General features: G+C 38.0%; 1 protein-coding gene across 1 annotated transcript in view; it reads right to left on the reverse strand.

Moving 5' to 3' along the window:
- Positions 1–1,013: 1,013 nt before the first annotated feature.
- LOC100370455 (catenin alpha-2-like) overlaps positions 1,014–25,418 on the reverse strand; it is a 41,122-nt gene continuing 16,717 nt past the window's right edge. The window contains exons 11-20 of the mRNA XM_085504440.1: positions 25,070–25,162; positions 24,124–24,280; positions 23,443–23,643; positions 22,161–22,312; positions 21,533–21,587; positions 18,140–19,110; positions 10,516–10,700; positions 9,922–10,162; positions 6,465–6,584; positions 1,014–5,097 (exon numbers count right to left, since the gene is read on the reverse strand). Coding sequence (XP_085360566.1) covers positions 4,927–5,097; positions 6,465–6,584; positions 9,922–10,162; positions 10,516–10,700; positions 18,140–19,110; positions 21,533–21,587; positions 22,161–22,312; positions 23,443–23,643; positions 24,124–24,280; positions 25,070–25,162 — 2,346 coding nt within the window. The 3' untranslated portion in view covers positions 1,014–4,926. The remainder of the gene's footprint in view (positions 5,098–6,464; positions 6,585–9,921; positions 10,163–10,515; positions 10,701–18,139; positions 19,111–21,532; positions 21,588–22,160; positions 22,313–23,442; positions 23,644–24,123; positions 24,281–25,069; positions 25,163–25,418) is intronic.

Genomic DNA, 25,418 nt, shown 5'->3' on the forward strand with positions numbered 1-25,418 from the left:
AAAAGTAAATTTACACATAATCATTTCTTCCTTAATTTTAAAATATATAAATCACATGTAGTTTATAGTTTGAGGGAAGTAAAGGGTATTCAAACTCAAAACTTTGGAAAAATAAAACTAAATTTTGCCCACACCTCACAAACAACAGCTATTACTGTGAATGAAAAAGCAGCCCAACCAGCAGTATTAGTATATAAATATTTTCTATCATTATACATCTGTCACCGTAACGCCATAAGTTTCAGAGTGCCGTAATTTTGAGGTATTTTACAGGGTTTTTTCATTCTACCATATTAGGAAATGCAAATTCCAAATATATAATGATAACGCGTGTACCGTAAGTGTCCTCTAATAATAAAAACAATTATGGCTGCCACGAGGGTTTGACCTGACTGCACACAAAGAAGTTCACTGATTCTGTTATAAACTTTATGGATTTCTGCATTCCCTAATGTATCCTTGGAAGGAAAAGATAAAAATAATATCTAATTAATATAATCTAATATAATATAATATAATAATAAGGTTATTACGAGGATACTTCAAAGTATGCACCCAGACAGTATCCTCGTAATAACTGCATATTACAGCCCTATGCCCAAATCAAACTTTAATGATCTCATACACAGCATTAAATCAAAAATTAATTCTAACACATGTTTCTCAAATATACCAGTAAAAATCTAAAAATTGGCTCATTATTATGCAAAACAGGTAATCAAAACAAAAAGTATATTGTAAAACCATTTACTTTCAGCATATTCACTGTGTTTTAATTTCATTAATTTGTCAAGGAAACAACTAGTTTTAATGTTAATTTACATGTTTTCATAAATTTATTTTGGCAAATTTTACTTATCAGTGAAAATAGCAAAATTAAAACCCAATGAATTTATTTACAGTATTTAGGTTTGCAGATTATTCCAGTGAAAAGACATATCACAATGAACAGACACGCGTACACCTAATAAATACCAAGACTCCATTTTGTGCAGAAAATAACAACTAAGAAATATAGTAATCAAATTATGCGCAGTCTTTATTTATCCAAAAAGCATGTTAAATTTTACAAGATAGAAATATAAAACAATCAGTTTCTAAAATACAAGCTGAGAAAAACAAAACTTCAAAAAGTAATTTCACAAATAATAAAATTGTTAAGTTGTCACAATGATTATGATATTACATGGGACTAGATGTTATCGTTACATTTTATCCACTCTCAATTAAATAGACAAGAGCTGCATTTTGGCACCTACAATACGCACAAAAACAGCATCTACTATGAAGCTGGAAAATGTACAACAATACATCTACAGTTATTTGTATGATATGAATAAAAGTCAGTGTGTACAAGAACAGGCCATATGACCAGACGTTTTTCTCATTTTTACTAGACTTTTCATGTTTTTTTTTCAATTGTTAACCCAATAAGGCAAAACATTGGTTCGTTTTTTTTGGAATCCATTTAAATTTTCTTATTTATCATTTTGATATTATTATTTAATAAAAGAAAAAATAGATTGTAAAGCATGTCAACTTACTTTTGGGTCAGTGTTGTATGAAACAAATTAGCAGAAAAGACAACTCATTTATATTTTGTTGAAAAAAAAATGATGTCGGTTATTTGTTCATAAAAATCACCAGACTGATCTCACGTGATTCACTGCAGCAGAAAACACTGGGTGCAGCATACTATACAAATACAGCAATACTTGTGAGCAACATGCATACCACTCTCCCTTGCAGAGTTTTCAAGCTTATGACCTGACCTAAAGATCCACAGAGATTAGTGGGGCGTTCTCTGGTGACTACCTAGCTTAGTGATAAATGACCCATAGTCTCTAGGAAGGAGAATGCATGCATACATGATTTTAAATTAATGATATATAATTGAGCTGCATCACCTGCACACAAAAAGTATGATATTGCAGGATAGGCATCCTTATTTAATAAAAAAAAAAATGAATCAATCACAAAGTTGGTCACAGATTGTTAAGATTGTTTTGTCGAGGATTACTATTTTTAGAGGGACATGTGTGATATATTTGTGGTGTGTGGAGAGCTATATGTAGCTTAGCGACTCTGAAAAGGATCAATATTAGGGACGACGTCAAAAGATCGATGTCGGATAAAAAACTTATTTCCTTTAGTTTGGGGGTGGGGGTTTTGACCTCAAAAAGTTTCCATCCTACAAAAACGATTTTATTTTTTAATGAAGTCAAAAAAATCTTGGAGTATTTGTAGTTCGTTTTTTTTTCTATCCAATCATTGACAGAAATAACCGAAAAAGGAAAAAAACAGAAAAATGGTTTGGTTCAAGTGTAAGTCTGTGCGTCAAATGAGGTGCATTTGTAAAATCTTTTTACACCCACCCGACAACCAACTGCTATGCAATACTACTGTCCGATTATCAATTTGTATTTAATGGTGAATGTAGTCTGACGCCATGACCAATATTTATCAATTAAGTTTCAGTTGGGGGTAGGGGGGTTTGGAAAAAAACTAAAGGAATTAAGTTTTTTTATCCGACATCGATCATTTGACGTCGTCCCTTACGGGCAGTGTTCGCAGGATAACTACACAAGAAAATATGCTGCACAAGTTCCAAGGAGTCGTATAATTCAGGTTAAAATTTTTTTTTTTCTTCAATGTTTTCCACTAAAAAGAACAGCAAATTTTTTTATCTATGTTTTTCATCTAATACAGCATCCCTACCAATAATAAAAACAAACGTGAAAATACTTTCATCACAAGAGGGCAGTGTCCTAAAGTAAATCAAGGTGTACATGTGACAGACAAGTGAAATAAAAATCACCAATGCCACACATAAAGTGTGGCTCATCACAATATGAATATGACACTTCTGAAAATATCAGCATATTTAAACATTTCAGCCTTCTGAACAAAAATTCACTATATCGTAATAAAACAGCTCCCTCAATATCAGCCTTTAAAAAACATGAAATAAAATAAATTTACATGTACAGCCACTATTATTGCTTTTTAATTTTGTTCTAAAATAAACACTATAAACACACATCTATGTAGCACAGCACACACAATACAAATGTACAAGGAATGCCAAAAAAAAAAAACATACAGCAAACACTTTTTTAAAATAGTGTTTGTTTTTGTGTGAAAAAGGAACAAATGGACATTGTAAATCAAACTGATTTGACAAAGATTTATATCAAAAACAGAACATGGGTAGAATCAGATAAAGCTTCATTTTAAAGAACTTTTCTGAAATTCATATTTTCCCAGAATTACGGCAAGAATTTCAGAGATATCAGCAACACAGATTTCCATTTTTTTTAAAGACATACAGATATTAATCAAAGATAAAATTGTTCAAAATAAAGTAGGGTGGTAAGCAGGATAAGATTCATTATAACCTTTGTTTGTTTTTATTCAATATTCTGCACTAATTGTCCATTTTGTGCAAAAGAACTACAAAATGACATCATTTTTCAGCCATATTCTTTAAATTTCTGAAAATACAAAATTAAAATATGAAAAAGTCATGAATAAATCATCCAATAATAACCAACCTTATTTAAATTACTTCAGGTATTTATGTAAAATTACATTAAGTGCACCCTCTAGAGGTGACTTTGAGAGAATAGCCAGCATTTTACACCATCTGGTTGTGAGTTTTGTTCTGTACTCTATTGTTTGATTATTATTTTCAGGCAGTTACATGCTTCCTGGCACCTGGTTACATGCTTATTGGCACCCGGTTACATGCTTCCTGACACCCATATTGAAAACATGAATTTGCCATGAGCAAATGTTTCTAAACATGCAAAACTGTTATTGACTACCGGTAGTTAAAATCACATGAATATTGTAAATCATTTTTAAAAAGCTGCATGCCATTTTAAACCCCTTTTCTCCCAAAATCGTGATGCAACATTTTGTACATTTTTTTTATGCTTTCTTAATAGTTAATTTTGGACCGAATAGACATGATTTTCTATTGGCTGCAGATGAAAATGTTTGAAAAAATTATCTTGTAAAAAAGCATATTTGACTTTTTTTTCCAAAGGTGAATCAAGAAAATTTTAATTAACAGAACCTTAATTAGCCAAAATCTGTTATGCTCAATTAACAAAAAACAAATGATAGCTAAATTAGGTAAAAAAACACGCATATTAACATTATAGTATTATTAATTGGCACCTAGAGAAATATAAAACTTTTACTAAATCGAACTGATATTAGAGTACTGCAACCTTAAATCATTATAATGAATTATAAATTATAGCTACACAAACTAACTTTGTTTTATAGTTTACACAACTGATGTCTTCCAGTTGATCACAAGGAATTTCAGTAAATTTCAGAGTTAGTATAAATCCGAGAAAATGGCGTAAATTAGTAAGATGCATCTAAATAATAACACATTCCAGCCATGGTGTTACCCGTGGGTCCCACATAAGGTATTCAACAAGTGTGTAAACAATATAACAAAAAATGATTTTGCAATCTAGCATTCAGCATACCAATAAGACATGTGCCATAAGGTAAAAACCTAAATATATTTTCATTGTTCATCCAAAATAAAAATACTTTCATTTACTGAAACAGTAAAATATCAACGTGTTTATGCAAGAATGAATCTATATTCTTTAGTTGGATTCATTGCGATCAACTGGTGACAATTACATTTCAATAATTTCCTCTAAAAATAAAACAATCAAACACAAGGCAAGTATATTACAATAAATCAGTTGTATAAATTTATTACACTATGCAATAATGGTGTATTTAGATAATTATTAGAAACTTACTAGTCTATATAAAAGCTATGAAAGATAATTTGGTTATCAGTAGTATAAATTTATTACACTATACAATAATATAATTCTTAGTTGAGGAGACTGTGCTGTATGGTAATAAGAATGGTATATAGCTGTTATACTACACTGATGTGAAACTATCACTTCCTTTGAATTCACTAAGTTCTTGTACTGGGTTGATGTCTTTCTGTTTGGATGCTTTTCTCACTTTGGCTCTGAGTTCATCTGGATGTTCACGCTTCACCAGAGGTTTCTTGTCTGGTGCCTTCATTTTCCACATAACAACTGGAGACTGCAACAAACAAACAAACAATTCAATACACAATAACTGGAGACAACATTAACCAAACAATGTGAATTTGTTTTGGGATCTGATTAAAAATTGAATGATTGGTGGCTATTTTGTGTTTCTCACAAATGGAGGTACTTGTTTTCTTTTGTCATTTTTTTATTTTAATTTAAGCAACTCAGTGATGGCAGGGAGTCACTTGATTGCCAGGTGACTTTGTACCATCATTGTCTTGAAAAAAGGAATTAAAGCAGTATTTTGCATGGTAAGGCAGTTTAGAATATCAATTTATGCGGAAATGACCATGTTTTATTCAGTTTTCAGCCAAGTTAAAATTTGTACACTGTAAGTAATATTTAACTGATGGTGTGCATTGAAAATGATTAACTGTTTAAAGTTACTTTTTTCTGAACCTGACTTAGTAAGCTAAAATTTACCTGAAGCTGTGTACATTTTGTATATTATTACAATGTTGTTGTTGGCTGATATATTCTATGTATCTCACCTGCAGCTGAGTCTTATTAAGTTCACCTATAGCATTCATTTAGTATTTCATATGATGTGTCTCATTTAGGAGCTGTTCTTATGGTACATGGATTATAATAGTAGCAGCTCAGAGGGTGAATCCCCCAAAAACAATTTCTCAGGTACGCCTGGACCAATTTATTCAAACTTCACTGATGGTGGGTTACTAATGCAGGTCAATTTGTTTCACAATCTGATTGCATTACCGACTGGTAGCCATGTTGTTTCTATTTTCAAGAGCCCTTAGCCATATATTGAATGTACCCTGACCCATTCTTTTTAAAGTTGGTACAGAGACCAAAATAACGGTATACAAACGCATGTTGATTTGTTGCATATCTTGATGACCTCTCCCCTACTGGTGTCCATCATAGTCCCCAAATTTGAACATATCATCATTTCTCAAGCCATGCATTGGTCGATTAACTTGGCATGAACATCACACATATGGTTTTGAAACATTACATGTCAGTTTGCTTTTGTGATTTGATTCAAAATGGCTGATTGGTGGCCATGTTGGCTTTACTATTTCTCAGACATACTTTGACTAATTTTGAGAAGAAAATTGTCTTTACTCAGTTGGTAGCACATTATGCTGAATACATTTAGTATACATGTTTAATTGTTTACAATTCACACATTCACTGTTTGGTGACTAAAATAATAAAAAATAAAAGTAGCTTTTCGTTATAAAAATAGTATCATCCCAAGTAAATAATGAAAGGATCTCTATCGAGAAACAAAAAACAATTGGCAACACCAAAACTGATGTAGTGCACTACTACAGGCAAAGTATATATAATCTTTTATTTTTCTCAAAAGACCAATCACAATCAGTCACTTACTTTTGCTTGTCCTTTCTGTCTTGCATACTTAGTAGATGCCACATATGATGCTTTTACTGTTTGTACAACAGCTGCCATTAAATTCTTAGCAGCTTGGATTAAAGATGTTGCACTGTCGAGCTGTCAAAAAAAGGAAACTAATGAGAAACCACCAAAATATTGAAACAAGTTAAAACAGTTTAAATTATTATGCTACTTACTAGAACAAAAATGTTTTTTTTTTTTTGTTTTTTTTTTTGATGCATTAACAAAAGAAACCCAGAAAAGATATTTATGTTTCTAGTCATCATACACATCTGTTAAAAATGTGCCAATCGTAGCTTTTTTCAGAATTTAAAAATTTTTTTTTTAATTTTCATGGAGAATTAAAATAAAATTATTATTTTTTTTGAAAATATTAAAAAAATTAAATAAAATGATTTTAGGGTAACAGAATTAACCAGAAACATATTTCTTTCCTGGGTTTAATAACTATAAATGTTTTTCACAAAAGTAATTTTATGTCTCAAAACTCTTGACTAGTATATAACGGGTTTAAAAATGACAAATCATATATCGCTATGGTAATGGTTGCCATGGTAAAGATTTATAAATACTTAAAAGATATTTTTAGATCACTCACAAGCAATGGAAGACTATACAAAATCTAAATTCAACAATAAGGGGAATCAAGAACTGCATGCAATTGAATTCTAACGGGGGGGGGGGGGGGGTCAAAAGAAGATTAGTCTTCTTAATTTATGTTATGTTTTGCCTATTCTTATGTCACATGTGCAGCAAATAGAGCAGGATTAGATAAATTTGGAATGTGTACATTACAGATGAACAGCGCTAATACAAACAGAGTAAGAAATGTGTGAAAATAGTGCCGGTATATTTCTTGAAATATTCTCTGAATGTGACATTAAAATGAGCAATTTACTGTCAAACTAATTTTCACATTTTTTGTGTATTTATACCAAATTTATTTCAAGATCATACCTGGGAGTCATATGAAACGTAACTTTTTAAGTGTCAAATTTTCACCAAATAAACCACTACCATTTTTACTCCATATTTTCATCAAAAAGTGATCAAGCCAGTAGTCAATGACAAATTATTACCGGAAATATAGTAAAATACTTAAAAACAGTGCAAAATGTTGCATCAATTTTAGCGGGACAAATTATGGCACTTTATGGCAAATTATATACAATTGATCACTAAACTGAATGAAGCAGACAACATTGACAATTTCAACCAAACTGTTACTTTTCTTTTTTCGGTTGCAAACCCCAAGGACGTTTCTTGATAAATTTTTTTTATTGTTTGTTTACGTATTGTTTTTCTGAATTGGATGTTTTCATATATAGTTAATCACATGATGTAAGGCTTAGTGAAAACGATTGTGAAATATGCTCCACAGTTTACGTGGGATCCTAATGCACGTGGACTTCTTGATTACTGGTAAAATGGCTGCAACATAAAAGTTGGAATTCCATTCTAGTCTGAAAACTGACCAATAAAATTACATGGCACAGATATAATCCGATCTAATTATAGAATATATTGTGATGAGATTTATGTATAACATCAATTAATATGAAGTAACAAAGGTTTTGAAGAACAGGTTATAATTTACTAGATGAACTTACATGCCCCTGTGTAGATCAACCTTCTCACCCCCAGATGTACTCATATTTTGGTATGATCTGATTGTTTTTCACCAGTGACAACAGAGATACTTAATATATGCAAGGAGCTTAATTTAAATGTTAGTATAAACCATGCATGCACTCCATGTGTGTGAATAATTACTATTTTATAAAAGGGTGCAGACTGTCCAGCGTACGTAGGTTTATACCAAAATGCTAACCTTTCCGCATCCAATTGCTGGAGGGTGGATTATAGGTCCACCCTTAGAAAACAACAGGATCATACCAATATTCAATACAGTACAGGGGGAGAAGGTTTAAAAAAGATGTGATGAAAAGTTAAACATGTTTATCACAAGCAGACAATGAATGCATGCAGTTTAACAGACAAAACTGAACGAGATATAAAAATAAAATCATGCAATGATGAAACAATAATGCATAATACAGATGTATATAGCGTGCAGATAGTTGGCTGGTAATACTGGTAGTGTTGTATAGTTTTATGTCCTTGTCACACTGTCAGATTTGCTCAAGTTTTCAATAAATATTTCTCTCCCCATTTCACTCAAAATCAGTGTGAAATGGGTTGAATTCAGTGTTTGAGTTTTGAAAATAAAAAAAATCAATACAGTGCAAAATTATAATCAATTCCAAATTAAATTATTATTTTCTGATACATTAGGATTTTATTAAAAAAAATTAAAAAAATAAATAAAAAATTATTTAATATAATCAGAATGCTGTATCCAAATATTAGCAATATATAGAGTTATGCTAAAGCAAATTAAGGTTAATGCAAGAAATATTTTTGTTTGTAGCTCGTGAATGTTATCGTCATCACATGCAAGGGCATATAAACTATACAAGCAGAATCACATGCTTTTCATGCATATCTTGGCAGTTGAAAAGATTTCCCAGCATGTTAGTATTCATAATTCATAATACCGAGTGTATTTATATTTATTGCAACTCATTTTATCTATAAACAATCCCAAATTTATTATTGTCTATTTCAATATAATGTAAGACTAAATATTAACATTTTGTACAAAAATATGATATTTTGAATTTCTCGCATGTTTCACCAAAATCTCTGCCGAATATTTTCATACTTCCATATAGTAACCCTAAAGTAGTTTACCACTGATTGTAGAATATTTTATCTTTCGCCTATCTCAATTCATTGAGACATTTACTTTAACAGATATTCAACAGTTTAGAATTCTCTGGTCTTGAGATCAATATGTTTTCATATGTGAAAGGTAGTTGATATCACCATGGTCATTACGAATTTATAGTTTTACGAAGATCAGTTTTGCATCAAATCTGTTAAAATTACTCATCTAGGTTAATTTTAGTACCACAAAGACTGCACAAAGGCAGTACGGTTGTCGTATCCTGGATGATATGAAAATAGAAATCGCATATTATGTTCGAGAAATATTACAAACTTCTTCTGTTATTCAAGTTATTCAGCTCTGTAATGCTTGAGAAATTTTTTAAATGCAGCATGCACCAAACCATCTTACAAATGACTAGACATAAAACAAACCGCTCTTTCATGGAATAAACCGTGGCATAAGTTCAGTAGTGTAATAAACCTGAAACTTGTTCAACACATGGCCTGCTGAAAGTTTCCATGGATACGAGTAGCCAAAAAATGGAAAAACAGACATCAGCGGTTGATGCGTTAAAACCTTATACAATAAGGTGGAGAACACATTGACAACTGCCAAGACACAAACATAACATGCAAATGATATCACTGTGTCCCTACATAGACAACACATGCACATGCAGTCCATATACAGACAACTTACTGCAGACACCACAAGTTCACCACTAACACTCTGCACACCAGCTTTCACTTTACTACATATGTTCAACTGGTGACAATACAGAGCAATTCTCTGCAGGTAAGCTACAAGGTCATCTTTGGACTGTGAATGTGGACACAATTCGGCAATTTGCCGGGCCAGTTTGTCCAATTTCGAGCCCTGATCTGCAATTCTTCTCGCTGCGTGGATTACATCCATTGTCGTTTTCAAAGGACCACGACCTCTGTAACAAATTTAAATTTCATTTCAATCTATTAAAAATTAAACAAATAACACTAAAGACACAAGCATTTTACAAGAATTGCAAATTATGCAGTATGATGGTTGTATTGGCCAACAACTTTGTGTCATTCTCATCATAACTTTATTATCATACATCTTTTCATATTTGTAAAACAGCACAAAATGACAGCGATTATTTTTTTTCACAAATATGCTTGCGTAATTGCGAAACACCCAAGGTAAACAAAGGATAGTATTAACTTGAATATCCTAATTGTGAGGCTCACACACATCATAATACAAAGAATATTTTATTTTGTTTTTACTCAATAAAAACACAATCACCATGGTTACCTTGTGAAGTCAGTCATTTCCATCATAATCATACACATATTTTTGGCCAATATGATAATATCATTGCCGGAGTCATCCCACTGGTATATCACTTGTTGTTCAAGTCTTTCTTTTTCAAGTTCAAATTCTTCCACTTGCTGTGCTATCTGTTCTCTCTCTTCTTCAGTAAATTGTGCTAAAATTTCCTATGTCAATAAATCACATCAAATCAGTGTCTTGAATGAGTTCATAAATCACAGGGGGCATTACATGTGGTTGAAATGTATTACTTATTTACCGGTACACACAAATTGACCATTGACAGGCAGGGTACAATGGCTGCCCTAGCTTTAACCAACAAACGTCAAATTTATCACTTCACAAAACAAAACAAATTAACCGGCAGGATAGTTTTCCATATTTTTCTCAAAAATTTTGATCCAGACCTGTAGGCAATGACAAATTATACCAATCTGGTCAAAAATTTACAGAAAAATTAACATATTATAGCAAAATATATAAAAATGTTGATTGGGAAACACAATTGATGCAAAGTTTTTTATGATGGTTTTATCAATTATCTACTATTGGTTGTCATCTATAAAACAGCAATGAATAATTTCTACTTACATTGTACTCTCATGAGAATATTTTTAAATCATAAAATTTTGTATAAACAAAAATATATATTAACACATTGTCAACTTCACATGGGACCCATATCGAACACAACACATCATGGTGACCACCACCCTTTAACAGTTTCTAATTCTGTTTATGGGTCTTGAGGAAAGAGCTGTTAAACCTGTGGCAATTTAACTTATTCTGCGGTAACATTGTGCATTCATATTTTAGAATATTGTGGACTAAAATACATGTGGTTTTGGAAAAGAATAACACCAACTGTGTTGTTCATTGTACTAAACCTGAATGCTCCCCAATCGAGATTACTAACATAAATTGTAGTAGAGGATAAAAGGATTTAGAAACTGTGATATGTTTGTGGGAATGGTTACCAAAATAGTCTTTGAAGACAGCTCTATTACATTGAAAATATCAAGCAGATGAGCAAAATATCAAATATTGTGTAGGAGAACATTTCATAAAAGTAAGAGGAGGAAACTTAGGCAGAGGGTTCTCCGAACCCGCGTATTCACATAGTTCATACCCACCATAGACTCCGGTCAGTCAAAATGACTATTTTGAACTGTAGGCATTAATCAGCGATTCTGCCGGTGACGGAGAGATAGAATCTAGATCAGGGGAAGCCCCATGACCCCAAGATTCTCTTTCCCTTACGTCACGAACCACGTGATCGAGGCCATATGGCAGCGCCATAAACGGCTGTACAATCACTCTGGTTCCTTTCTCTCCGCCTCAAGGACTTAGACCAACGCTACGGAAAGAGTAGGGTGGTTGGGGGGGACACGGAGTCTATGGTGGGTATGAACTATGTGAATAGGCGGGTTCGAAGAACCAACTGCCTAAGTTCACTACGTTCAATTACCCACCATAGACTCCGGTCAGTCAAAATGACTATTTTGAACTGTAGGCATAGTCAGGTGCCGATAGGTGGCGGGTTTTCCGAGCAAACAGAAAAATGATGAAAGTCTTTTCCCAGTCTGGGATGAAATACAATTATCAGTCAACACCCTAGTTAAAGCCCAAAAAAGGGTGGTGTCTTACCTTGCTTGCGCTGTCCCCGGAGCAAGAACCCAAAATGCTGCTACGGTGACAGGGTCGGTGTGCCAGAGAAAGCTAGACCCCAACCCAATTCTTAGGGGTAGTAAGCTTTCAAAGTAAAGACCGAAACAGTTCTGCATGAGGGCATAGGCGGGACCTGGGAGCTTCCAGGTGAGTGCCAAGACTGACTTATTGCCTATGCGCAGGGACCCTTGTGGTTGTTCGGGCTGGGTCAGCAAACCAAGACTGACCTGCTACGACGGGACCCAACCTAAAGAGACCTTCCTCAACGGATTCGGTGTCTGTTAGGTGGTAGTTGATAAAGACGTTCTGTGTTCTCCAGAAGCCTACCCTCTGTGTATGCTCGAGGGGGACACCTGACGCTAGCACTAGTGAGTTGGCAATCGCACAGACCTCATGCGCTCGTTCTTGGTGTCTCTGCAAGCTCTGTGTCGAGGAAGTTAAAGTATTATAGACCTCTAATACAGTCGCAGTAAACCACCTGGTTATGGAAGTTGGGGAGGCCGGCCTATCCTGCCTGCCTGGGCCGAAACACAAAGACATATGCCTGGCATCCCGTCCCGAATCCTTAGTACCGTTGGTAGCAACTCCGTGCTCAAACCAGGCAGAGAAGTAATTCCTCCTGACCCTCCGGGCAGACAAAAATTTGACAGCCGAGGGATGACGATAGGGTGAGGATCGTGTTCTGGGATTTGGTTCTAGGCGAGAAACCCGATTTGTGTCTTTCATACAACTTGATTGTCCATAACGGCGGCCGAGAAGGACAATGCCCCCAGCTCTGGTCGACGCCTACCTGAGGCGAGGGCCAGTAGGAAGACTATTTTCTGTGTCAAAAAATGTGAGTGGTGCTGATCAGAGAGGCTCAAAGGGGGGTCTGCTTAGAGCGGACAACACAGCCAACAAGTCCGAGTTGGGCGGTTCCCTTGTATGGGGTCTTGGCGTCTGGAGACAGTCTCCTAATAGTAGGACAATCGGCTAGTCTTGTTCCCGTACGCTTTCAATGGTGGGGGACAAGGCTGACCTGTAGCCAACGATCGCTGCGTAGGACAAACCCACTTCGTCAAACAGGTGGACAAAGGAGCCTGCTACCTGGCCAATAAAGGGATGGTATGGATCAATCTCCCTTTCGCTACACCAATCAGTGTATGCTCGCAGCCTAGGAATGTAGGCTGCATTGGTGGAATCCCTGTTCGCCCTGGCCAGGACGTTGGCAGCCTGCTCAAATAAAGCTTTCGTAAGTGCGGGTCTAATGAGAGCCTCTATGCGTGTAAGTGATACCCGCTGGGCTCGTTGGTAGTGCGCCGTCTGGTTAGGACGGCAGGTCCGGTAACTCCGGAAGCACTACTGGTGTTTCGACTAGCATTTCCGACAGAAGTGGAAACTAGGCCTTGTTTGGCCAATTGGGTGCGACCAATAATAATATCATTATGCAGGTGTGCACATGTCGAAGTTTTCTCCGGTGCCCGGTGAATTTGCGGGAAGGGAGGAAAGGCATACATAACAGGGTTAGCAAAGCGACCCTGGCTCAGGCTCCTGGAGTCGGCAGGAGTGTTACGTACGTCGGGAGCTTGGCGTTCCGGGGTGCAGCAAACCAGTCTAACCTTGGACCGTCCTACAGACGAAACAGCTTGGAGGCTTGTATTAGCCACCCCATGTTATGGAGACGGAGCCGCCCTGAAGGGGCGTCTGCCAGACAGTTTCTCACCCCTGGAAGGTGGTGTGCGGTTAGCTCCACATTGTATTCCTGGCACCAAAGGAGGATTCGCTCCGCTAGGACTGACAACGATGAGGAACGCGTCCCCCCTCCTTCTTGAAGGAGACCACCATTGCGTTGCCTGTGCGGAGCAGGACTCTGTGGTCTCAAACTACGGGTAGAAAGCATGGTAGTGCTAAGTACTGTAAAGGGGGTAATTATTCACTGTGTTTTAATTTAGCTTATTTCGCTGACTGGAAAAATGCGCTAAATTAAAACACAGTGAATATGTAAAATTTAGCAAAGAACACATTATCTAAATGACGAAACCGTGAATTTAAAACCCACTGAATATGCCTGAAATGGTAAATCAGTGAAATTTAAACCCAGTGAAAATTAGTCATTTTACAGTATACTACTTTCAGTTCGAGCCGGTTGATATGGTTGTCCCAAACTAATGCGGGGCCATATCTTTGGATTTGTTTGTACAATAGATGCGCTCCCCAACCTTGGGAGGAGGCATCAGTTACCAGAGTCATACCTGTGGCGAGCGGGTCCAAGGGGGCCCCCTGTCTGAGGTTGGCCAGTGACGGCCACCAGGGCAGGGCTTCCTTCACTTGATCCCAGATCAAAACCCGAATATCTAGTTCCCATAGGAGAGCTCGGCGTTATAACAAGCGTTATACCGGGCGGCTGCGTAGTGCGGCCTGGAGAACGACCCTTTGAACCGAGGTCATCATTCCGATGATCCGCATTAGTTATCGGAGGGACACTGAGGGAAGGCTGACTAGGCATTCGGGTAGGCTGCTTAGCGCTAAGCAATACGCTTGAAATAGCTAAACCAAGCTTACCTCTGTGTCAAAACTCCATGCCCAGGGACACCAACTGCGTGTTGGGTCGAGGTGGGACTTGTCGATTTACTAACGAGCCCAACTGGTGAAGTAAATCCTGTGTTAGCCTGATGTGTTTGGCTATCAACCTCTTGTCCGGGTTGTGTAGTAACCAGTAGTCTGGGTACGGATTGAGGTGTACCGACGTTTGGTGAAGCAACAGCACTACCTGTTTCATCACTCTGGTGAACATGTAGGGCGCTGTGCCTAACCCGAATGGGGGGGCACCCAAAATTCGAATACTTGGCCCAGCTGGGCGATTCGAAGGAGATGGCAACTCGCTGGGTGCATCAGTATGTGCCGGTAGGCCCTGCTTAAGTCTAGTGGGGCTAGCCAGTCGAAACTGTGGATGGAGAGAAGAACCCTGAATGGTGTCTCCATGTGGAACCGATCAAGTAGCACGTACTGATTCAGTCTGCCTAGGTCCAGAACTGGATGCCCCTGCACTTGTAGATTTGGTATTACGAACACATTTGGGTAGAAGCCTGGACTTAGTTCCGGCTGATGTATCCTGTGTATGGCGCCTTTTCCCAGCAAACTGCTACTTCCTGTCTGATTGCTTCCATATTGCGGGAGTTCCCTGGCAGTGCCCAACAGGGGAGACACTGATGAGGGAGATGGAGATTTCAGCGGTATCCCGTAACAGGATGTCACCACCTGGAAAGGTCCAGGGATCGGTCACCCGCTGTCTCCAAACCGGACTACACTGGCGCAATCTGTGTACGACAGGGATATTTGGCCATGGGTTCAGCAGTTGCTTGGGGGGGTGCTCTCTTCTCCCATGTGGTGAGTTCCCCAAGGCCTGAAGTAGTCACTAAGTTGTGACCTGGCCACTCGCCGAACACATGCCTGTCCCCCGGTTGCAGAAGTGAGCGTCAAACATGTTTCCCCCGCTGCCGGGGTAGACGTCCGCCGAGGAAGGGTGAGGAGCCACCACCTGGCTCTTTCCTCCATGGGGGCGCGCCGCTACTCTTCCTTCCCCTGGAAGGGTATCAGCACTTGCCTCCTGGCTGACTCTGGCTAGCGGACGACGCCCTAGGGCGTTGTGTTTTCTGTGCTTGGGGTGCCCTCCGCTTGCCTTTGGCAGGGCCAACTGGCTAGCGGATTCGATCTGAACCCTCTGGTTCATTGCACTTTGAAGCTCCGAGACTGTACCCACCATTCCCTGAACAAAGAGGGTGGAAGATGTCCAGTCTGCGTCACTGAGGTGGGGACGTACCCCCTGACTCAGCTTGTCGGCAGGAACAAGTGCGTCTAAGGCCGCGTCTCGTAGCACAGTAGTGGCCCCGGCCAAGAGAGCCAGGTGACACTAGGGGATGTCGCACGTAGATGTGCGGTGGCCTACCAGTCCTGGGCACGCACAATAATGAGCTCAAGCAACTCTGCCCTCGGGGCTGGATGGGTCGTCTCCGATTGAGCTGGCGAGAACGCCATGGAACACGGCTGTCCCTCTTTGCCCGGTTTGCCAAACGGAAATTCGTAGTACTGGGGTCTGGGGAAGGAGCCTTGGGATCCGGTTGGGGGCGTTTTGGTCTCATCCCACGCTATGGGGGTCTGATCCCGAAACCACACCGACCGGGTAGCATTTGGTCCAGCGGGAAGTGTTGCCTTAAGCGTTACGTTCTCCGTGGCTGACCAACGTCCACCCATCAACACCGTTTGCGTGCCCTGCGCCCCACTCCACACTCAGATGGACAGGGAGAGACGTGCTAATGGGGTTGCTTTGGATCCCGACATCCGTGATCCCATAAGCATTAAAGCAATCTAAGGTGGTCGCCTTAGGATCAAGGGTGGGGGTATTTACATCGTATCACTGGGATCGATGATACTCCGCATCACCCCAAAAGCGTGGCTTTTGAGTCATTTTGAGTCAAACCGAGTCATTACGGATGGAAGACTCTGAGGGACCGCCCGGCGTACCGTCTGTATCCGACACGAGCAAACTGCTTCTCTCTTCACTTTAAATATGTGAGAGGGAGTGTGTAAAAATTCTACTGTGAGTCTCATGACAGGATCGGTTCCCTCTGGGGACGCCCGTGGGTCGGTAAGAAGAGAGTCAAAACCCTTAGAGGAGACCGGACATAAGGATAAATTCGTTACCGTTACCGTTACCGCGCGACAAACCCTGGCTGGCTGAAAGTAGGGGGGGTCAGCTTGTGCCCCGCCCTGAAAGCCCTGCCCCGAGATCGGAGGCTTGGCTGCCAGCACCCCATTGGCATTCAGTGCCTGAGGCTCCAGAGGAGGCCTGGTGCAATTAGCCTGAGCCTCAGCCTCACCCAAAGTTAGTGGGAGAGCCGCGGCTGGAAACGGGTTCCCGGAAGAAGCACCGGTAGCCGAGCGTGAGGACTTTCCACTCATGCCAAACACGCAACTCACTTTAACCAATTTGTTTACTGGACGCGTGACCTTGCTGTGAAGAAACGAGCGACGCACGGTCAGTCTCAGCGATTTTGATGGCTCTGAAAGAAAATCTCAGGCCTCAGAACTCCAGTGAAAAACACACGCCTTCACGGCAAAACCCTGAACCCTGTACGCAGCTACGACAAAAGTATCTCGGATGCGGGTTCTATGCTGGTGAATTCTGAATATAACCACTGCACAGCCGACTCGAAACACAAGGAGACCAAAAAAACGGCAGCGAGCCCTGGTGCTGTAATTACATCTATACATTTCTAAATACATTGTAAATAAAAGACGACATGCATGAGGGAAACAAGATACAATTGTAAAAAGGTGCCGCCGCGAAACCAACCTGTGGTTACGTAGTAGCGCCGGGTTTTAATTTCTTCGTTGTGGAAAAAACATTACACACAAAGGGGAAAACGACACGAGGGTAAAAAAGACAAGAAAACTTATCCTACCAGCTAGAATGTCATATGCCATGGCTGCGGCAATAACCCACGCTAGAAACCCGGACAGGAAAAAGCAAACGAGCCAGGCAGAGCCGCTCAGAATCATTCCCGACGAGGCGGAGATGAAAAAAAGAGTGATTGTACAGCCGTTAATGGCGCTGCCATATGGCCTTAGTCACATGGTTCGTGACGTAAGGGAAAGAGAATCTTGGGGTCATGGGGCTTCCCCTGACCTAGATTCTATCTCTCCGTAACCGGCAGAATCGCTGATTAATGCCTACAGTTCAAAATAGTCATTTTGACTGACCGGAGTCTATGGTGGGTAATTGAACATAGTGAATTCAGTTCTCTCCATTCAAATTGTTATTTCAGTTTTCAGAATAATTTCACTGGTTACCAGAATGGAAAATTTATTTCAAATGTAGCACACATTCTCATTACTATTTTGACATTTATACATCCTCAACTGGTGATGGTTATCACCAATGATGAATGACAATAATTACCTCTCTGGTCTGGACATTTGGATCTTGGCGCATCATTCTTGCTTCCCTTGAACGTTGCTCATCGGCGGCAGCTTGCTCCCAGTCTGGTTCGGTAACAATATTCCAACCACCTGGTGCCAGTAAGGGATCATATTTCTGCCAACCGACAACAGGTCTACCATCAGCACCAAGCAGTTTTCCATCTGGGCTTATCACAATGGGTCTTCCATCCATTCCTATAATTGGCTGACCATCAGCGCCGAGGAGTCTACCTTCACGATCTAAATACATCGGCTTACCATCAAGACCAAGTATCGGTCGTCCATCTGAGCCAATTAACATACCATTTGCATCAATTGATATAGGTCTCCCGTCTGCATCTAACAGCCTGCCATTCGGTGCAATGGTTAGTGGTTTACCATCAGAAGTCATAATGGGTCTACCAAAGGCACCGACAAGTGCACCCCCAGGACCAATGGGTAATGCTCTTCCATCTGCACCTACCAATCTTCCATCAGGAGTGATGGAAATCAAAGGTCTTCCGTCACTACCATATAACTTACCATCTTCACCAATTGTAACAGGCTTGTTATCTGGACCAGTAAGTGCATATCCATCTGACGTCATCAATCTGCCATCCGGATCTACCATAATAGGATTCCCATCTGGCCCAATAATAGGTCTACCATCAGCGCCAACAAGGTATCCATTATTATCAACATTTATAGGGTTTCCATTAGAATCAATTAATGTTCCATCCGGAGCTATTAAAATAGGTCTTCCATCTGGTCCCAGTATTGGTCTACCATCTGGCCCATAAAGATATCGACCTAGTTCTTCCTCTCTTGATCCCTGTCCTCCGGGTCCACTTACTCCATACCTGGCTACAGCAGCTCTCCTGAGATCTGAACCATACTCATCAAGCAGGTGGTCCTGCACAGAATCACTCTCATCAAATTTACTTTGTCCATACGAACTGGGGAATGCACCAGCTGCAACAGAAGATGAGGTGGTTTTTTTCACAATTTCATCTAGTTCCACTTTGGGACCCTCACCAGTGAAATCTTTTGGGAATATGACAGACACCATAGGCAGTGTACTGTATTTATTAACATCAATAGTCCTGGTGGTGCTATAAGTCGAACTACCAGCAGGAGGTTTGGGTTTACTACTCAGCAAAGTCGCACTCCTTCGTGAATAGTCCTTTGTCGCTAATTGCTCTCCATAGACAGTGCTGGGGAGAGGTGCTGGTGGCAGAGGAGGTGGGGAAGATGGGGGAGGAGGAGGTAGTGGTGAAGTTGGGGGCAGATCTTTATCACTATCTGTATCAACATGAGATAAAGTTGATGTCGGTGATGTCGGTTTGCTCCATCTAGCAGGTGGCGGTGGTGGAGGGCTTTTGCTTTTTGCTGGAGACGGAGGTAGCGGCGATGTGCTTTGTTTTGCTTGTTCAGTTTTATAAAAGTTTTCTCTCATTTGTTTCAAGTGCTGCTGAAGCTGATTTCTTTCAGCTTTAGTCACTTTTCGTTCCTTTGTATGTACTGGTGGCATGGCAACCACAATTCGTTCAGTTTTATGCTGCAAAGGATGCATGAGAGGAGCCGGAGGCCGTGGAGGGGGTACATCTTCATCTTCGTCTTCAATCAGTTTGAGTTCTGCTTGTTTGCCATAATAATGCTCAAGTTTGGATATAAAAGTGGGTGCTGCAGAGAGGAAGATGGGAAAGAAAAGAGAGGAGAAAAAAAGGATGTGATGGAAAGAACAAAAACAATACAAGGAAAACAAAAAAAAATAAAACAGAAACATACCAAAACAAAGCATGTGATTTCTTAATTTTACAAGGCAGCCCAATTGGCAAAGCGACAATTGGCTTAAAGTTGGATCCGAAACTAATAAGTAAGACTGCAGTGAATTAACTACTATTTTTATTCATTCATTCATAAATATCTCTAATTATTTGATATCTATCTTAACAATCTATCGTTTAATTATTTTGTTCTCTATCATTGTTTCTCAAACATAAATTTATTACAGTACAAATAAAAACATGCTAGATTCATGCATTTTGTGTATATATGTTATTAGTACATTTAATACCAATATTTCCTATCAAATACATAAACAGATTTTTTTTTTTTTTAAATAAATTTTTGTACCAGGCGACAGTTCTGGACATTTTTAGTGTCACTGTTTTCTCTCCTGACTTTTTCTTAAGCAGATGATGGATGACCAAGAACCAAATATTTTCATCCATGGAATGTTATTCTAACACAGGATTAATTTACCATGCTATTAAAACTAGTTTTTCAGAGAATTTTACCCCCAAATGCAAATAGTTGGCGCCCTCACAGCACCACAGAGATACAAGTGTTGGCGCCCTCAGAGTGTGAGAAAGATGTCTGAAATGAAAAATTTAAACTCCTTTTCAGCTAGATTTTTTTTTTTAATTAATATTTAATTAATATTTTTTTGTTCAATTTTCCTGTAGGATTTTTCATCAAAAATTCTCTGTGTTCAGATTTTGTAGGTGCCGTCACAGATTGGTGAACAAGATGTGTGGATTACCATGGCTGGTACACTATAAAGGGTTGACAAATTGAAACTCCTTCACCTAGTTTTGTGCTCAATCTTTTGTCTTACTCCATCAAATGTAAGAATAATTATATTTTTTTTAGTCAATTTTCCTGTAGAATTTTTTTCTCAAATCTACACCTCATCAAACCAAGTTTATAATGTTTTGTTGTTAATTTACAGTAGGTGAACCTAAAAAATGTCATGGACAGAATAAAGTAGCCATTCCCTTGATGTCTGATTATCTAAAATGAGAGAAGATTAGCGTGGCGTAAAACAAATAAGACTCTATCCCACACATGATGGTTGCCTAAGGTATATTGTTATCAGATTATGACGTACCAAAGTACGTGATGAGTTTGATTCTGAATTTAATAATAATAAATATCATAATTTGGATTCAGAGATAAAGAATTCTGTTGTTATCTAAAGTTAAAATAAGTAATTGTGCAGTCATAAATGCAACTATATATTCAGGTGAAATGGTAAGTACACAGACAAAGAAAAATATATAAGATTGATGCAGGGAAAGGTAGAAAGAAAGGTGCAAGCAGTGACACAAGATGCAACGTGCATAGCATACAGTAATCATGGCAAACAAACAGTTCAATATTTATTAATTCGGTTAGTTTTCATATCATCTGCATCTACTTTTACAGCTGGTTGCAAAATTATGTGATTCCATATTCGAGATAAATTTGAGATAAGTTGGTGGTATGTTGATTTCTCATTAGTGAGTTAGTTACTGGTAAAAGGTGAGTATAATTAGCACATCGCCGCCATCCAGGAGTGTACGAGACAATTCAGACCTGTGAATGATGTTGTAATATATGCTATACTTACCGTTGGTGTCATATAACTCGTCTATATCACTTGGTAAATCATCATCACGATCATCCTGGAAATTAATGCAATAACAATATTGGGTAAGCACTAGGTAACATGATTATCATATTCACTTTGTGAACCGAATTTGCCAAAATTGTACAAACAAACAAAAATTCAACAAGAATCGCAAATTTTTCATTTAAAAATATTGCAAATTGCAAATTGAACTGACTTGTGTGTATTGACTTGTGGATGAAACATGGTGTAAAACTCACAATTGTTTTGGAATAAATTCAGACACATTGATTAGAGTTTGATTTCCTGTGCTGATTATACATTATAGAGAAAAATGCATGAAAATTAGTACGGTGGTTGGTAGTATTTCAGGTAATGAATACATATATCAGATAAAAAAAGGTCCTGCTTCTTATCATTGTAACTGCATGCATCAGTTTTAAATTTTGAAAGCCGCTGAAGTGCAGCATATACGTTAAAATAAATTCAAAATGGCATATTTTTTCAATTTCCCCTTGGAAGAGAAGCAAAACTTTGAGGGTAGGAGGCTTAGTATTTTATTAGCAAATTCTAAGAACTGCTTGTAAACAATACAACATTAGAAGGAAAATATAGAAGAGATATATACCTTATTAACAAGTACAGCTCTTCTGATATCTCTGACACCATTATAAACCATTTGGGCAGCATCCATGAACTCTTCTTCATCAAGTGGTTTCCGTGGACGTATCGTCAAGGCTTCGACTGCATCTTCCACTTCCTGTGCAAATTTTGGCATCACTAAAAAAACAATCCATGACATCTACTGAGACATGGCTCTTTTTGGAACTGATTGATATGCTCACCATCAGAAAATGATATTTGATGATTTGTATAGATTTTTATCAAAATATTAAATAAATACTAAGAATTTTCAAACTAGGAATGTATATATTTGTATTGACTGCCTCATTTAAAAACTAAAATTCAAGAAAAAAAAGATTGAATTTGCATTAAGTTTCAGAGCAGAGCGCCACCGGTGGCAATAGTTATACATTATTTTGTTTTAGTCTATTACAATTATGACTGTGTGAGCTGCAATAAAAACAAAATCAACTTAGTTTCTCACTGTGGGGGCGTCCTTTAAGTTTTACCACTACAACTACAACGAGGCAAGAGGTTTTTATTTAATATGATACAAGATTAGTACTTGCTTATATATGTGGACCTTAATTATATATTGTATATGAAGAGTTTAAATGTAGTGAGATACAATGTTCCACAATAGATGATCAACTTACTGACCTATTTAAAAATTGTCATCATAAATAAGATAACATTTTGGAAAAAAACAAAACACAACATGAATCTGGCATATCAGTTGCCCTGCAAAACTCTGAATCGGTCATGTTTACTGGACTTATCTAAATCCTATCACCATCGGGTAAATTGTATAATGTGAACAATAGTCCACACAATTCAGCTGTGGGATACACTTATCCACTTTCAATTTCTTCAAAAATAGCTAGGTAAATAAATAGCTAAATTAGATAAGGTTTTTTCTGAAAGTATCAATTTTTTCTTGAGATGAATGAAATCAGGTCATATCAAATTATTTTGATTTTTGTGGAACATCTTCAGGCCAGTAAAATGTTAAACGGTTTGAAAATCAATGATGTTTGTGAGAAAACCTGCATGTAATCATCCTTGCTAATTTTTTATTTCACCCAAAACAGTACTGCGGTTCATTCTTTAAGCTGGTGCGTGAATGTTAACTACTAATAAAGTAACTGATATTTGATAAATAAATTATGGGAAAGTGGAGTATATGTAACCAACAAAGGTGAAATTCAACCAAGTGGTATAAATTGGTCCTATGCCATTTTATATTTAAACGCCAATTCAAATATCATTACAAAAAATATAAATACCTCTTTCTCTAAGACTGTCTACAGCATTGATCACTCTGTCTGTGTATGGATTTGGTACATAGTTTTGCATTTCAGCCTCAACCACATGACATACGCGAGCAGAACGTCCACGTATAGCACCAGCACAGCGATCCAATTTATCACCGTCTGAATCTCTCAAAGCCTCATTACATTTACCAATATCTTCAAGAATATGTTTCTCTGTTCAGAAAAAAATTAAAATAAATTGTAGTAATAACACTTACTAGATAAAGAAAGCCAAGCATCTATTGATGTAATTGTGACAATGGCATATGAATGTTACTCATAGACCTTTCAGCTTTACGTGAACACCAAAGGCCAACTTTTGTCACTTTTCACAAAATAAAACTGCAAACAATTTTTCCATATTTTTTTTAAAAACAAAACTTGTGGATTTTAGGAAATTATGCTAATTTTGTCCAAAATAAATAAATTGTAGAAAAACACATAAAAAATGGCAAAACATTGCACCAAATTTGTTGGGGGAAAAATATGGCATACAAAGTGTTATTTGAAAAGCCAGGAATTTACTTGAATATAAATAATTGATTAATTTGAAAACTATTACAGCATATTAACCCCCAATTTTATTTCAACACTGGTTTAGCATGGCAGTTCACTCTTCTCTAGCAATTCATATCTGCACAGATTTGTCCATACCTGATACAGCAAGGAAATCATCCAGCGTTGTGATTTCATCTACAGCCTCTGTGAGTAACCGCACTTGTTTCTCCCATTGATCTTTGAATGCATCCATGTTCTCTAAGGCAGCTTTACTACGTGGCCGAGCAGCCAATATACGGGCAGCGTTGATGACCTGCAATTACAGACAGACAAAGTTATGGCAATGTTTAAAAAACACTGCATATATTAAGACACAGCAAGGAAACATTTATATGAAAATTTCATAAAACTATTTCAGGATCATAATTCCTAACATTTAATTTACACATATACCAGTATAGTATCAAGGGATTTATATAATGCATTCATTTCATTTGATGTGATTTGCACAATGATCACAAAATTGCAAGACAAATTACTAGAAATTTAGGCAATCTAGATGACTGATAGCATCGTTTTTATCAATCCACACTGTGCAGAGAAAAAAACCAGAGTGATTAAGAGAACAAGATGGCTGTGACTCATTGCCTCGATCACGTGGTTTGTGACATAAGGGAAAATCTTGAGGTTGTGGGGCTTCCCCTGACCCAGATTTCTCTCTCTGTCATTGGCTGAATCGCAGATTAATGCCTACAGTTCAAAATAGTCGTTTTCACTGACCAGAATCTATGGTGGGTAATTGAATGTAGTGAATGTAAATGTAAATGAGAGAACAGGTGTGATTGGTCAAAACAGGTGTGATTGGCAACTTGCATTCAACTCACATAGAATGCTGACATAATGGCATTATAGCAATTTTTTTGTGCTATCGTCGAATCTTTGCCTTCCCATGTGATTCTACATCACACTCATCCACGGTTGATGATTGTGGTTAAACCTACATGTAGGTAGGCAATGAACTCTGGACTACTGATCACATGACCAATGCAACAACCATCACAAGTAACAAGTTGCAAAGTATCTTATAATCTGTGGTAAATACCTGGGGGCAGAGGTTTTCTAATTGTTGTGCAGCAAGTCGTACACACTTCACTCCTTCTTCATTGGCCGACATAGAACAAGCAAGATTGGCAACCTGTGACATTGAAATAAAAAATAAGAAGTTACTGCTGAAGGTTGCATACCACAATTGAAATTCGTATCAAGGTGTTTGGTTACGCAAGTACCCATGAATCTAATTCACTATTTTGGAAGAATTTGTTTTAACTGTTTAGAGTGAGCAGTCAGCTCGGTAAACTTTTCTAATACTGGCAACAATACTGCATTTCAAATGATTACATTATCGTTTATAGGGAGTTTAATTGTAGCATGTGATGTAAAGAACTATCTTG

Source organism: Saccoglossus kowalevskii, chromosome 10 (assembly GCF_978046115.1).
Source record: "Saccoglossus kowalevskii chromosome 10, keSacKowa6.1, whole genome shotgun sequence".
NCBI lineage: Eukaryota > Metazoa > Hemichordata > Enteropneusta > Harrimaniidae > Saccoglossus > Saccoglossus kowalevskii.